Raw genomic sequence first — 13,911 nt, forward strand, 5'->3', positions numbered from 1 at the left:
TAAAGGAGGTACTACGATTGCTGCAGGTCTACATGGTTGACAGAGGCTTAACTGTGTGATTCCCAGCACCTCCAATCGGACAGATAAATCCTCCCTGCAACAGATTTCTACAAAACACCTGATCTGGCACCAGCCAAAACCAGCCTGCTAAGTATTCCTAGGAGAATAACACGGCAGACCGATCCCAAAACACAAGGGCCAGCAGGAACTATCCCCAGGTATGCATCTCTAGCAGAGTCTTGGCTCTGTTATTTACCCATGCTCTCTGTTATTTAACCCATGCAAATAAATAATATTTATTTATTATTTTTTTTTACACTGGGCGGGATGCCCAAAGGCCGGGGAGGATGCAGAGCAGAGCTGTCGGGTCGGGACCTGTCGCGGGGAGGGCGCAGCCGTGGCCCCACGCCAGGGAAGGGGAATTTGGGGAGGGCTGCAGGGCCAGGCTGGAGCTGGATCACTTCCACGCTCGACACAAGCGCGACATTTCCACCCTGAGAGCAATGAACCAGAGCAATTTAGCGGCGGGGGGGAGGATTCCTCCTCCCTGAAAATTTTTAAATGAAGGTTGCCCGTGTTTTCTGCAAGATGCGCTTCGCCGGAATTAATTAATTGCAAGTCTCAGGGCTGGTGTTATGCAGATGAGATGATCGCGGCGATCCCTTCCAGCACTGTAACCCCAGCACGTGTGGCTGAGCGCAGCCCTTCTCATCTGAGGCTCTGAATTTGTGGCTTTGAGAGTAAAGAGATGGGATCCCTGACAGCTTACGGGCAGACAGTGGGCTTTGGACCTCACTGTGCTGCCCAAACCCAGGGGAAAATCTCCCGTTTCTTTCAGCAGCTGTTAAATCTAGAAACAAACACCCCAACCCCCCCAAAAAACCATCCCCAAATCGCCCTGGTATTTTGTGGAATCTGATTCACTGATGGAAACCATTCAAAACACCCACCTCTCCCAACTATACATATCTCCAGCGCTCTCCCACCTCCAGGAAATGCTGATGGAAAAGCTGCCCAAAGGATGAGCAAATAGAGGAAAAAAAGGAAAGAAAAAATACAAAAAAAAAAAAAAAAAACAAAGACTTTTCACAGAGAGGAGATGGAAGAGGAGCTCTGCTCCGGGCTCCCCAAGCCCTGGGGCTGATGCTGGCACCCGAGGGCCCTGTTCCTGCGCTCCCCACGGGAGCACACCCAGCAAAACCTCCCCATGGGACCCCACAGACAGGGATGCTCTGCACTGCCTGCCCAGCTCCTCCCGGTGAATACTTCCCCTCTCGCAGTGCACACGGAGCCCACAGACACTGCTCCCTGCTGCTGCTCTTCCCCATTCCCTCCAGCCCGAAGCGTTTACGCTCAGTTCTAAAAATAAAATATTTTCCTCCAGGCAGCGAAGTGAAATGAAACCCTGCGCTCATACGGCAGGGAGGCTGGGACAGGAGCCCTGTGATGTGAGACAACGCATCCAGTGGAGCTGGAAGGTCCTCCTGCCTGACATCATGCTGCAGTCAGTGCCGTGGAGGAGAGCCAGCGTGGCTCTGCGCCCGTGCTGCTCACCCCTGGGTGCTGAGGAGCCCACGGGCGCAGCTTGGTGCAGGCAGGGAAAAAAAAAGCGCACGGATGGAAGGGGAGGCGGAAAGAAATCACAGGGATGAGGGGATAAGGAGCAGGGGGCACGCCGAGCTCGCGGGAAGCCCCGGGAGGTGTTTCTCAGCGTGCTGCTCACCTGGTGCACGCAGACGTTGCACTTGTCGCAGAACACCATCTCGTTGCCATCCTCCCCCTCCGGCGAGCGGCACACGTCGCACACCACGTCCTCGTCGTACTCGATGCCCAGCCCCTCCTCCGTCTCGATGGCGATGTTCATGTTCTCGTAGCACATGGTCTCCAGCTCCTCCAGCACTCTCTCCAGGGTGATCTCGTCCAGCTCGGGCTTTTCTGCAAGGCAGAAGGCAGAGAAGGACGGGGATGCATCGGAGCCTTCAGCTCGAACCAAAGCTCCCAATCCACAGCAGCGATAAGATCTGTGATTCGGAAAAGGTCTACTCCTAACGCGGGCTACAGTTTATATTTCATAGACAGTAACGAAATATCGCTGCTGGCTGAGAGGAACGAAAGCCATTCAGCTGAACCAATGCGGATAATTAGGTCTGACAGCTTAAATGTTCAAGGAGACAAGTTTTGCAGAGATGCTTTCCGCAGCGAGGGCTCAAGACAAGCTCTGGCAACGCCAAGTCAATGCTTTAATTGTGAAGACTGTGAAAATTGACCCTTACAAGGCCAATTGAATGGAACTGTAAAACCGAAGCCAAAGGCTGGAGCTGAGGACAAACAAGAGGTTTTTCACCGCCTGGGTGCAGTAGCACCAGGTCAGACCCGGGGCAGGGGCTCAGACCTGCTGTGCTGTGTTTTATTGCCCCCGTACCAGGACCTTTAGTGGAAACAAGTGAAAGCCGTGCAGCCCTCACACCTTGTGCATATTTATAACAAGGGCAGGGTGCTCCAGGCCCCCCCAGGCAGCAAGGACTCCCTCGGCAGGGTTTGTGGCATCCTGTACCCAGCACAACATCAGCACAGCGTCCAGCAGGGTCACGCTGTGCCACTGCCACACATCACTGTCCTGTGACCTGCTACCCGTCTTCTTGTAAGGCTACAGGAGGCAATGTCTTGGTTACAGAGCAGGAAAGCAAGGCTTGAGGACGTAGTGGTGCTAGCAGGTATTAAGGGAGTGTTGGAGGAGCCTCGCTGGGCTCAGGGGCAAGCTCCCCTGTGGGATGAGGCCACGGAGCTGCTCCTTTCCCTGCTGGCCACCAACCCGCCAAAAAATCTCTGTCAAGGGGGAAAGAGACCCGCAGGCGAGAGCGGCAAGCAAGCACACCATTGTCTGCCTCTTTCAGATCTTCCCCAACGTTTCGCCTTGGCAGGGTTTCCCTTGGCTTGACAAGTCTGTGCAGACGTCTAGCCTGGCATTTCACGTGTCTGTGTCGGGGCTGAGATCCCATCTCGGGCAGGCAGCGCTGCTCCCTATCGCAGCCCTTTCAAGCGCCGGGGCTGCCGTGCTGCAACACGCCGAGCGGCCCGGCCGGGCCTGTTTTGGGAGCCACGAGCCCCAGCAGCGAGCGTGGAGCCCTGCGGAGCCCCCGACCCGCACACGGTGCCCTGGGCTCCTGAAGGAGCTGGGGAGGAGCGTGGAGCTGCACCGGGATGCCAGCACCATGGCTTTTGCCTTGGTGGTGTCCCTTATAAACTCCCCACTGTGACGTCCTTGCTGTAGGAGCAACCCAAGCCTTCGTCTCACGACTTTATGCCAGCGTTAAAGCATACAACTCTCAGCCAGCGTTTCAAACCCTGTTCAAATCCCATCAAATCTACTATTTCCCATCCCATTCCTTCCATATTTCAGGCTCTGGTGGAAAGCACAAACCCCACAGACACCAACCTGCCTCCTGCACAGCTCCCATTCCGCATCAGGTGCAGAGAAGCCGCCTTCAAGCGCGTTGGACGCAAGGCAGTGCTCGCCCCGCCGCTACACGGAGGAGGATGGATCCCTGCCTCCTCCCGCTCACACGCTCTCACACTCCGTTTAGATGTAATTACATTAGGAATTCATTTGCCAAGTGCCATTCAGGATACCTCGGAGCTTATTGAATTGACAATTGCACTTGATGGGGATGAAGCGATTAATCGCTTATGAAACACTGAACAATGGGGCCTGAGGGTGAAGTTCTTTTTCCATTCGAGCTCCATTTATCTCTTTCTGCATCATAGAAAGTTACGGCTATTAAACTCCATTCATAAAATTGTCATTTTTTTGGCTGAGAAAACACTGTCCGTATTGATTGTGGCCGGCCAAATGGCAAAAACAAGAAACACTCCACCAAAACACCACCCGTGCTGTACCCAGCTGTGCCACCGTTACCTGCCCTGGGAACGACGGGCAAAGACCCAGACTCAGACCTTGGCTACACCGATAACTCCAGCTGAAGAAGACCAAGGAACGAGCCCCAGGTCACAACCGTGTCCTTGAGACCAAAACCAGGGCTGTGGACTTGAAGGGCTGAGCAAGAGAAAGGCGTCTGCACTTGGCTAAGGTATGGCAGGGTCTCGTATAAAAGGTGGGGGAGAAAACGAAGCTTTTTGGGGGCTTCCCCAGAAGAAGGGCAATGTCACTGCTGATTTCTCACAGTTTCTGATCAGGAGGGACGTGGCTGGAGGAGAGGATTTCATCTCTCACCGCTGTTGTGACGTGGAGCCATGCTCCCAGCACCAGCACAACGGAAGGCTCCACGTCCCAGCGCCCCTTCCAGGAGCCTCCCAGGCCCTCCTGCCACCAACGCTGACCCAGTAACCGTGACTGGTTTCCGTGTGGATCCCTGCAGAACCCCTCTGTGCCCACCACAGGCCACGTTTCATAGGAACAACTACAACGTGGGGACGTGGCCATGAACCTCACCGAACCCGCAGGTCTCCCAGCCCATAGGGGTTCAGTACGGGTGGCAGGGGGACACACCAGGCTGCTGAGACGCACCCAACAGAGGTGGCACCCGGCATGACAGAGGAAGACAAAGCTCTTGGAAGGCATTTATGAAGCTGGGGCTCTCAGGCTATCGGCTATGAGGCACAGAAGTGGGAATTGGCTCATTATCCCCTTCCAAACCTCAGGGATGAGCCTCTTTTCATCCTCTCCCCCAGCAAGTGATGCTCCCTTCTGGCTCCTGCTGCCTCTTAGGTCCCTGGGGATCAGCATCAGCCCCAGGAAGACACCAACCACCCCGGGACCACCTCCCCAAAGCCCACGGGGTGGCCCAGCACCCAGAGGAGCCTCCCCGGGCTCCCTCCCTCGCCCCCGAGCAGGGCGCAGCCCGGCCCAGCCGAGCATCCCCAGGCACACTCCTGCACACGACGCCGTCCTCCGGTGTAATTATTTCTGCAGCACTGTAATTTATGTGGCATGAAGGAGCAATATTCTCCCGCTAAATGAATTCTCAGCTACTCTTTATCCCGGTTTGAGCCTACTCAGTGCAGGGAGAAAAAATAGCTGGAGAGCCACCTTTCACAAAACAGAGACCTATTTCTGACTAAACTGCACTCCACTGAAATCAATTTACTGAAACAATAAATCCTTTTAGCCTGTGGAGTATACCTGGAGATAAAACAGCTCATGAACAAACAATCATCAGGGCTGCAGGCTGGGCCATTAGTTGATTCACAAGCTATAAACCTCCGAGTCTATTTTTCTGGGAAAAAAAAAAAAAAAAGTACAGGAGCAAAATTACCATTCCTTTTTAAAGAAAAATGAAGGGGAAAAAAGCACTTGTGAGATGATGTTGGTCCGTCTCTTTGAAAAACTGAGAGCAAAAGGCTGCCAGGTCCTGCTCACCCAGGGACAGCCAGCGCCTTGCTGTCCTGAGCCTGCAGCCCCTGCCCACGGCACGTCAGGGAGATGTGGCAACCACGTTCATCTTTTATCAGCATTATTTATAAACGGAGCCTTACCAGAAATTGGGACCAGCGAACCCAAGAGCAGCATACAGCCTGCAGGAGCTGAACACAGGCAGTGAAACTTGCAGCTATTCTGTTACAAACCCAGCCTGCTAATGCACTGAGATTTACAGGAACCAATTATCACCCTTTGTGCCACCCACCGACATCAATTATTTCTCGAATTTCAGATGATGACAAAATGTTTTAGAAGCCACTTTCTGATCTGCCGTCTCCCTCCAGTGATGCTCCGCGCTGACAGCGCTGTCCTGGAGCGCTCCTGCTGAAAGCCTCCTCGCTGCAGCCGGCAGCAAACCTGCAGGAGCTCCGGGATCTGCTGCAATTGCTGCCAGGGGCTGAGGGAGGCTGGCAGGGCTGGAAAAGGTGGCAGCAACACGCCTGGAGCTCGCCGTGCTGCTGCTGATCTCCAGCCCTGCTCCTCCGCCCCTCAGTGCTGCTTTGCTTTGAGCAGGAGTTAAATAACCTCAGGTTTCTTTCCAGAGGCTTGGGGGTGTTTTCACCTCTGCCCCACGGCCTGTGGAGCCGCTACTGAAAATGTTTCTGGTTTTCCTTGCTTTAAGATAATGTAAAGGCCAGGGCTTTTATCATATCTGGACCATTGTGTGAGCCTGGGTTACAATTTGGTTGTCTTACCCCAAATGGTCCCCCCAAAAGCGCCCAAGGACAGCAGCAGCCTGGCGAATCCTTGTCCCTGACACCACCGGGGTGGCTGAGAACAGCCCCAAATCTGCCCCCCGGGCGCTGCTTTACCTCAGAGAGGTGCCTCTGGTGCACCCTGAACACCATCGGGAGCGATGTGTCGGTTTGGGGCAGCCTCTGGCCTCCTGGCTCCCCAGCCCATATATCTGGCTCTGCTCGGAGGAGCACGGCTTCCCCGGGGTTCCTGCACTGCCTCGGGTTTATTCCGTGCCTACTTGACCAACCTCACCTCCACCGAGGGAGGTATGATCTAATTAGCACACAGACAGATCTCAAGTATGCGGTGATGAATTCCCCCCGGAGCTTCAAAAGCAATAAATGTGACCTTTGCATGTTCCTGCCATAAAATAACAGGAACACCTCCAGCTCCCAAGATAGAAACTGTGGTGGGCATATGTGAGCAGCATACACCATATGGATTAAGTCAAGGGAAGACTGAGAAGCTCGTATTCTGCCTTCAGCAAAATTGATTCCGGCACCGTTTTTAGCAATTTCTTGAGGATTTTCCGTGTGTTTTTATGAAGTGCCGATCACTGCAAAGGGATCGTTCGGCCCAGGCCTTTGAAGTCTGTCTAGCCCCACTCTTACAACAGCTTTGGGTTTAGTGGAGATCGCCGAATACAGCATCAAATCTTAATTTAAAAAAAATGAAGACTTAATGGCATGGCTTCCCTATGCGCTGCCGGGGGTGACATGTGCGTAAATCTGCTCCGGGGTTTCACTCAGACAACTTCAAGACCCACTCCTTTCACCGTCTCCTGTCGCAGCAGCAACAGATAAAACATTCAGGCTTGCTTAAACATTGATTTCATCTCCTTCCAGCAGTGCCTTTCTCCCAGGCACAGCCCCCAGCTACTGCAACACGTCAGCGGGCAGGGGTGAAAGCCACTGCAAGCTTCACACGGAGCAGCTCCTGCTTTTGGGAGCGGGAGAGGCTGCCCACCTCACCCGGGGAGCAGCAGCAGGCTGCGGATCACCAGAGCTATCTGGAGCTTTATCTGATCCCGGTGATAAAATTCCATCTCGGGGGTGACCTAAAAAGGACTGGAAAAGGCATGTGCTGTGTGCTAGGAGCAGCACGGCTCGGGGTGAGCTAATAGGTGTTTTCCAGCTCTCCTCCCCACCACCCCTCCAGAGCCAGTCAGAGATCAGGCTCCTTCCCTGTCACTGAATATTTGCAGGATGACACACTGTGCCCAGGCACTGCCCAATGACAGCGGCTCAGCCGAACGCCCAGGAGGAATGTAAACTCCTGCTCCACGCCGGGAGATAACTTCTGACTGCTCCGAACAGGAGGCCAGGCAGCCGTTCCCCAGTTAAGTCACGTTAATGATCTCGGAGATTAGCAGAGCTCGTTTGGAAATCTCAGCGTGTCGTTAACGGCGAGGGCTTCCGGGAGAAAGCGCTATTTATGGGCCACCTCCAGGCCAACCTGTGCGCGCTCGGTCTTCTGGATTAGGTGCTGAAGGGCACAAGCCCCACGTCCCCGCCCTGTTGTGGACCAGAAGCACAGATCCGTCCCTGTACGATGCCGAGGAGGCTGAGGCTCCAGCCCAGCAAGGCCCAGGAGGTGACCAGTGATGGATTTGCTGTTCTGACCCAGGGAGCTCAGTACAGAGCCTCGGCAGACCCACCTCCAACACCCCTCCTCTACGTACACCAAAACCCATCAGCTATATTGACAGAAAAACGTGTCGCCTGGGCAAAAAAAATTAAACCAAAACCCACCAAAACCTGTGTGAAACAGGTGAAAACCTGCAGAAAGTGCTCCGGAGCCAGCCCTGGTGGAGAGGTGGGGACACCAGGGGACGGGGTGAGCTCACTCGCTGCTGCGGGCTGTGGCGTTCGCAGTGGATTTCACACAGCAAACAGTTTTCCCAAGCTGCCAGCATATTTAAGGCTCAGACAGCAATTACAGCGCTCTTTCAGCAACAGAAATGGACTGGAGAATCTGCTGATGGACAGCGAGCCTCCTTGCTGCAGTCCCCCGGGGTTTGTTCTTGCCATCTGCGGTGGGTTATTACAGAGGACTCGGGGGCTTCATCGGACACCGTGGTCCCATCCAGCCTGGTGCTGTACACACCCCCCCCAAAAGGACTGTACTTGTGAAAGCTTACAGCCTGATAAATGGCAGGGAGCTGCAGGAACTAAAATGCAGCTTGCTCAAAATCGCAGAGGGCATCGGTGGCTGCTGCGCGCCCCCAGGCACATGGTGCCACCCAACTGGGCACCGGCGGCTGGGATGATGCTCAGGCTCCCCCCATAAATCCACCCTAAATCCAGCACTGCTGCTGGCAGAGCCAAGAGCCTCTTGGTGCCACGGCTCGGTACCTGCGAGCAGGGGAAGGATGCGGCCGGCACACATCTGGCCCCCCGAGCATCGCCGCCTGCTTCCCCCCCATGCGGCGGCACCGGGCTCGGCTCAGCCTTCGAGCGATCAATCAGCGCGGAGGCTCCCCATCTGAAAACCATTTAAGGCACTGCGTCTGTAAGTGAATACTTTGAAGAAATAATAAAGCGAGCCAAATTTAACCCGCCGGAGCCGGAGGAGCCAAATCTCTGCCCGCTTGCCTTTCTGGAGACGTATGAAGTTCGTGCAAGGGGGAAGTGGCTAGAAGGGAGGATTTCATCTCCGCAACCCCGAGCTCCATCCCCTCCAGCAGTGCACGATCCTGTCTGCTCCAGCACTCGCTGACGTGCTCTGTGCCACCCTCGAAGACCTTTGCAGCCGGGAGTAAGGCTCCGTGCAGGCACGTTTCAGCTTTCACTGCGCTCAAAATGCGAATGTTTTACCGCTCTGTCACTCGTACCTGTGCAGCAGCAACCCCACGGCAGCAGCCCTCCCCTACCAAGGACTGGAAAATCCCTCCACGGTCTGGCAGCACCGCACGCCCAAGTGCCTGTGCCAAGCTATCTGCCCAACAGACCATGCTAAGCAAAGCGCCGGGGGCCAAATTCCCAGCCCAGTTACCTGCACCCAGCACTAATGGATGTAAAAATGTGCGGTCGTATAAGAGCTGGCAACACTATGCTGTGGTATTTAAAGACAGCCGGGAAGGGAGAGAAAACCCAGGAGCAGCACTTAAGAGAATCTGAGGTTTGGAGTGGGAAACCTCCCTCCTCTGGCTCCCCCTGTCCAGCTGCAGATGTGGCCAGCCCAGGGGGGACGAGTTGGGGTCGTGGTGCCCGCCCTGACCAAACAGCTCCCTCCTGCAGGAAGCACACAGGTGACCATGGTCACCAACAGCCCAGCTGTGAGTGCCCTGGATCTGCAGGACCCTGTGCCACGTGCACGCTGCTCTGCTCCACCACCGTCTGCTTTGCTCTGCTCTTCTCACCACGTCCCAAAGCCCTGAGGCGAGCAAGAGGCAATTCAATGCACTCAAGACCCCGTGCAATCTGCGTAACCTCTTCTGGAGAGCCGGAACAGAGGTTGCTTCCTCAAGGTCTTTTCTGCCACAAGATCACTTAAAAGTCCTCGTGCCCGCTCTGCAGGCAGCCCAGGCAGGAGGAGAAATGGCCATGGTGCTTACCCATCTCCTTGAGCTCCATGTTAACCAGCTCCAACCAGCAGGCATCGAGCTCGTCCAGGTCGTAGCGGCTCACTCCCTGCAAGTACGTCCTCGTGGCTTCCGAAATCTCCGAGCCGGGCAGGCTGCTCGGCGAAACCGGCGAAGGCGAGTTCTCCAGCTGGGGAATGATCCTGGAAGGAAAGGAGAGGTTGAGAAAGAGCCACAGCTCCCAAAAGCCTCCCAAAAGCCCCGGGGCCTGTTTCTTGCCATGGAGGGTGCAGTCGCGGCACCGACAGCCTGACTCAAGCACATCTTGAGGCGGGAGGGAGGCGAGGAGCTGCTGAAAACGGGAAGGGAAGCAGCAGCGAGTGCCTGCAGAGCGTCCACTGCTGGGTCTTAGAGAAGAGGAGGGGACCTCTGGGGTGTGTGAGAGGTCAGGGGCTGCTTCCCCCAGAGGGAAAATATTTCTCGCCGCTGGTAGCGGGGCTGTGCAGCTGCCGCGCACGAGAAGGGGAGGGCTCGCTGCATGCCAGGGTAAACAGGACACGGCACCAAAACAAACGGCTCGGGCTCAGCTTTTCGGGAACAGTTCTGCTGCTGTCCAAGAGAAAAAAAACATGTAAAAGCAGACAAATAGCCACTCCTGACTTTGATAAATGCCTGCGGGTTCCCATGGGCTAGGAGTTTTCTGTCTGCTCCAGCTGCACAGCACCGCGATGGCGACGGCCACGAGGTCGGCACGGCCCCCAGCACCTCAAGGAGCGCTGATGGGGGAAGCTGCCACAAAGTGCCTCTGCGGAGGCTTAAACGAGCACCTGAGCACACGATGCAGGTGAATTTGTTTTCACTAGTCTGGGAATCAAGGGGTTGTTCCGCTGGCCCCTGCCTCCGCCTGCCTCAGCCTATTCCTCTCCCCAAATTGGTCCCCTACCACTAATCGGCCGCCCTCCCACGGGCTCCCCAGCCCAGCAAGGCACCGTGCCCGGCCCCTCCGACACCAGGATCTGCTTCCAGCCCCCTGCCTGGGATATTGCAAGGAGCTGTAGCCGGGCTGGATGTTTCCAGCCTGGTTTCACCACCGTGAAGCCACACGGAGAGCCTGTCCCCGCTCACACACCACAACAGCACCTGAATGACAAGGCTGTGGGACCGCCACTTGGCAAACCATAATAAAAATCCCCCTGAAGGGTCATCCCCCTTCTCCATCCGTCATCCTTCCAAATTATTTCAATTACGAGTAACTTCCCTTTCCCCACGACACTTTTCCCACTACCACTGACTGGCTGGGACACAACCAGGATGCCTGGCAAGGAGAGCATCCCCCGACAGCCAGAGCGATGGCTTGGAGCGCTGCAACAGCACGCGTGGGGACACAGGAAAACGTTGCAAAGGAACACGCAGGAAAATAGGAGCACAGCAACGTGCTGCTCCACCTCGTCCCTTCCTGGTGGCTTCTGCGCCTGGAAACCCAGCTGGGCAAAGCCTGAGGGTCCGGCCCTCCTCCTGCACCCGCACAGCCTTTGGGGCCGGGGTCGTGGAGCTTTTCTGGCTGCTTGCTGCCTGACCCTCGGCAAAGCAATCAGCCTCTTTCTGCTTTACATTCCCCGCCAGCAAATTGGAAATAAAGATATGCCTCAAGGCCCCGGGGACATCTCCAAACCTCAGCTCAGGATCTGAAAATAAGGCCGGGAAAACACATCTCTGAGTCCCCAGATTTTAAAATGAGCCGACTGTAATCTAGGACAGGGCTTGGGGATTCGGGAAAGCCTGTATTTAATGCAGACAGCAGTAATAACACTGAAACCAGGCGTGCTGCTATCGAGCTTCAGGACTCTCCTCCAAGGAGCTCCCAGCCCCCTAAAATACTCCGGGGCCCTTGGTGCCAGCAGAACTGAAACCCTCCCTCTGTGAGCCAGCTCCAGGTCGGTTTTGCAAAGCACCAGGCCCTGGGCACACCAGGCACTGGCCTTACAGCCACCCTTGGGGCCAGCCCCGCAGAGATTTCCACAGCGCAAAGGGAACTTTGGGCATCTCTGGGGGATTTTTCCCATTCTTACAGAGTTTTGCTGCTTTGGCTTTTCATCTCCAGGCTCAGTTCAAAGAGGCTACCAGGCAAGAGTGTGCCCCAAGGTGCCCCAAACCACCTCTCACCCTAAATGAGAGGGTGGTGGCACAGAGAAACGGCTTCGTGTAGCAAGATGTGGCAGGAAACACCCAGACAAGGCAGGATCCTGAGGCTCAGAGAGGCTCGGCGGTGCGCAGGGGGTGTCGAGAGAAGAGAAAGCACTGAGCGTGACCCCTGGCTGGGAACGGGAAGCATCACGAGGCCGGGGTGACTCATAGCAGGCCCCAGGAATGCTTCACGCGCTCCAAAGCGGGAAGGTAGGCAGAGGACACACCATGCTGAAGCAGGAAACGAAAATGCTGGAGGAGCGAGGAGCACGGCCGCAGAGCTGACCAGCGCTGCACCGGCAGCTTTCAAACACCCTGAGTGGACAGCTCTGCGCTGGGCCTGGGGGTGTACCCGGGCAAAAAAGCCCCCTTTACTGAGGTGAGATGGCAGAGATGAGAGTGGGACCCTTGCAGACCCCACACGGCACCACCACGGGGACGCAGCTGCAGGGGAAGCCTCTTCTCGCCCGGCCAGAGCTGGTGTCCCGGGGTCACCCCCATTCAGCCAGCCAGAGACACGGCGTTTCAGAAGGATCAGCATCCATCCGGAGCTTGTTTCAACGCGGGGTGAAAATTGGGACCGGGCTGAACAGCACAACAAGCCCGAGGCCACGAGGCTGCAAGCGAGCCTCAAGGGCACTCGAGGGAAAGGAGTAAGAGGACCCCAGCGCTCCTGGGGATCGCATCCATCCCAGGAGATGATGCGGCAATAAAACACACTCGGCGAATTCCCATGGCTCATCATCTCTGTAAACTGAATGCTTCAGCTGGCTGAAGGGAGAATGCTTTTTTTTTCTTTCTACATTCTCCCTTTTAATATGCCAGATAGAAATAATAAACCATCCCGAGCAGCGTTTCGCTCTCAGAGCGCTCCGTTTTATCACAACGAAGGCTTTAGTCAGTCCTCTTCTCGCTACCTACATTCCAGTCTAAATTAGTCTGGTCCAGTGTCCATAAATAAATCAGCTTAGGAAAGTCAGTGGAAAGATAATTCTGCCAGCAACCTTCAGAGGATGCTGATACCGCTCTTACTGCCAGCTCTGCTCGCGGGGGAATTCTCCTGCAGCACACTCCAACTTCCAAAAGGCGCTCTGCGATTTAAAGGGACAATTTTCCTTCGCTGTTTATTAAAACAGCATCTCGCGGGCTCCTCGGGCCAGATGCCCAATCTTCTTATGAACTTAAGCTCACAGATTCTGTAAGCGCTGGCGCTGCTGAACGGCGGAGCGGGGCGTGAGGGGTTGGGGAAGGAGCCTGCTGCTGCCGGGGAGAGGGGCAGAGGGGGTGAACAGCTCGTGGCGATGAGGGCTGCCACCACACACAGGGATTTGGGATCCTCAGCATACCCGGGACCAGCTTTTGCCCCTCTTTCCACTTGAAAATGGCAGGGACCGGCTGGGCGAGCGGCCTCCCAGCACCTCCAGGAGGCAGGTGCTGGTGCCCACGGGTGGCTGTGCCCTTAGGAGACGATGCTGCAGGCACCACAGGTGATAGGATGGGAAGAAACCCAAAATCAGAGGGCAAAAGTGAAACCTGGGGCATTGAGCTGAAGCCCTGGAGGTGGCCAGTCCCATGGAGGAGCTGCTGTCCCCAAAACCTGTTATTCCCAACCCACCACGGGATGTGTGCCCTGTTCTCAGCCGGCCCCGCTGTGCCCAGAAAAATAAGGATTTGCAGGATTTCCTGACCGGCTGCTGGAGCCAAAACCCCTCAAGAATTGGCAACCACCGCTGCAAACCCAAAATTGTGCCCGTGTACAAAACAGGGGCTGCGGGCACAGGATCAGCCCCGGGGGGCAGAGGTGGGGAATGGGAACCCTCGGCTGCCACGGGCAGGCTCTGCTGGTGTCAGCTCCTGTAACAAGCATGGTCCTGGCAAAAAAAACTTGCTGCAGGTAACAACCTTTGCCTCGGACATCCACACTCAAGCACACAGCCCCGTGTAACCCCACAGTTTGTCTCTGCAGCTGCTGCTGCACGTGGTGGACCCACGGAGGTCCCAAACCCTGGGGTCCCCAGCTCACCGAATT

The 13,911-nt window shown here is 55.8% G+C and overlaps 1 protein-coding gene across 2 annotated transcripts in view; it reads right to left on the minus strand.

Annotated features, from left to right (window-relative positions):
- Positions 1-13,911, minus strand: part of JADE2 (jade family PHD finger 2) — a 57,708-nt gene that overhangs the window by 18,153 nt on the left and 25,644 nt on the right. For both annotated transcript variants that reach the window (XM_082771481.1, XM_082771480.1), the window contains exons 5-6: positions 9,732-9,901; positions 1,724-1,935 (exon numbers count right to left, since the gene is read on the minus strand). In XM_082771481.1, the coding sequence (XP_082627607.1) occupies positions 1,724-1,935; positions 9,732-9,901 (382 nt within the window). The remainder of the gene's footprint in view (positions 1-1,723; positions 1,936-9,731; positions 9,902-13,911) is intronic.

The sequence above is a fragment of the Aythya marila genome, assembly GCF_965140915.1.
Source record: "Aythya marila genome assembly, chromosome: 14".
NCBI lineage: Eukaryota > Metazoa > Chordata > Aves > Anseriformes > Anatidae > Aythya > Aythya marila.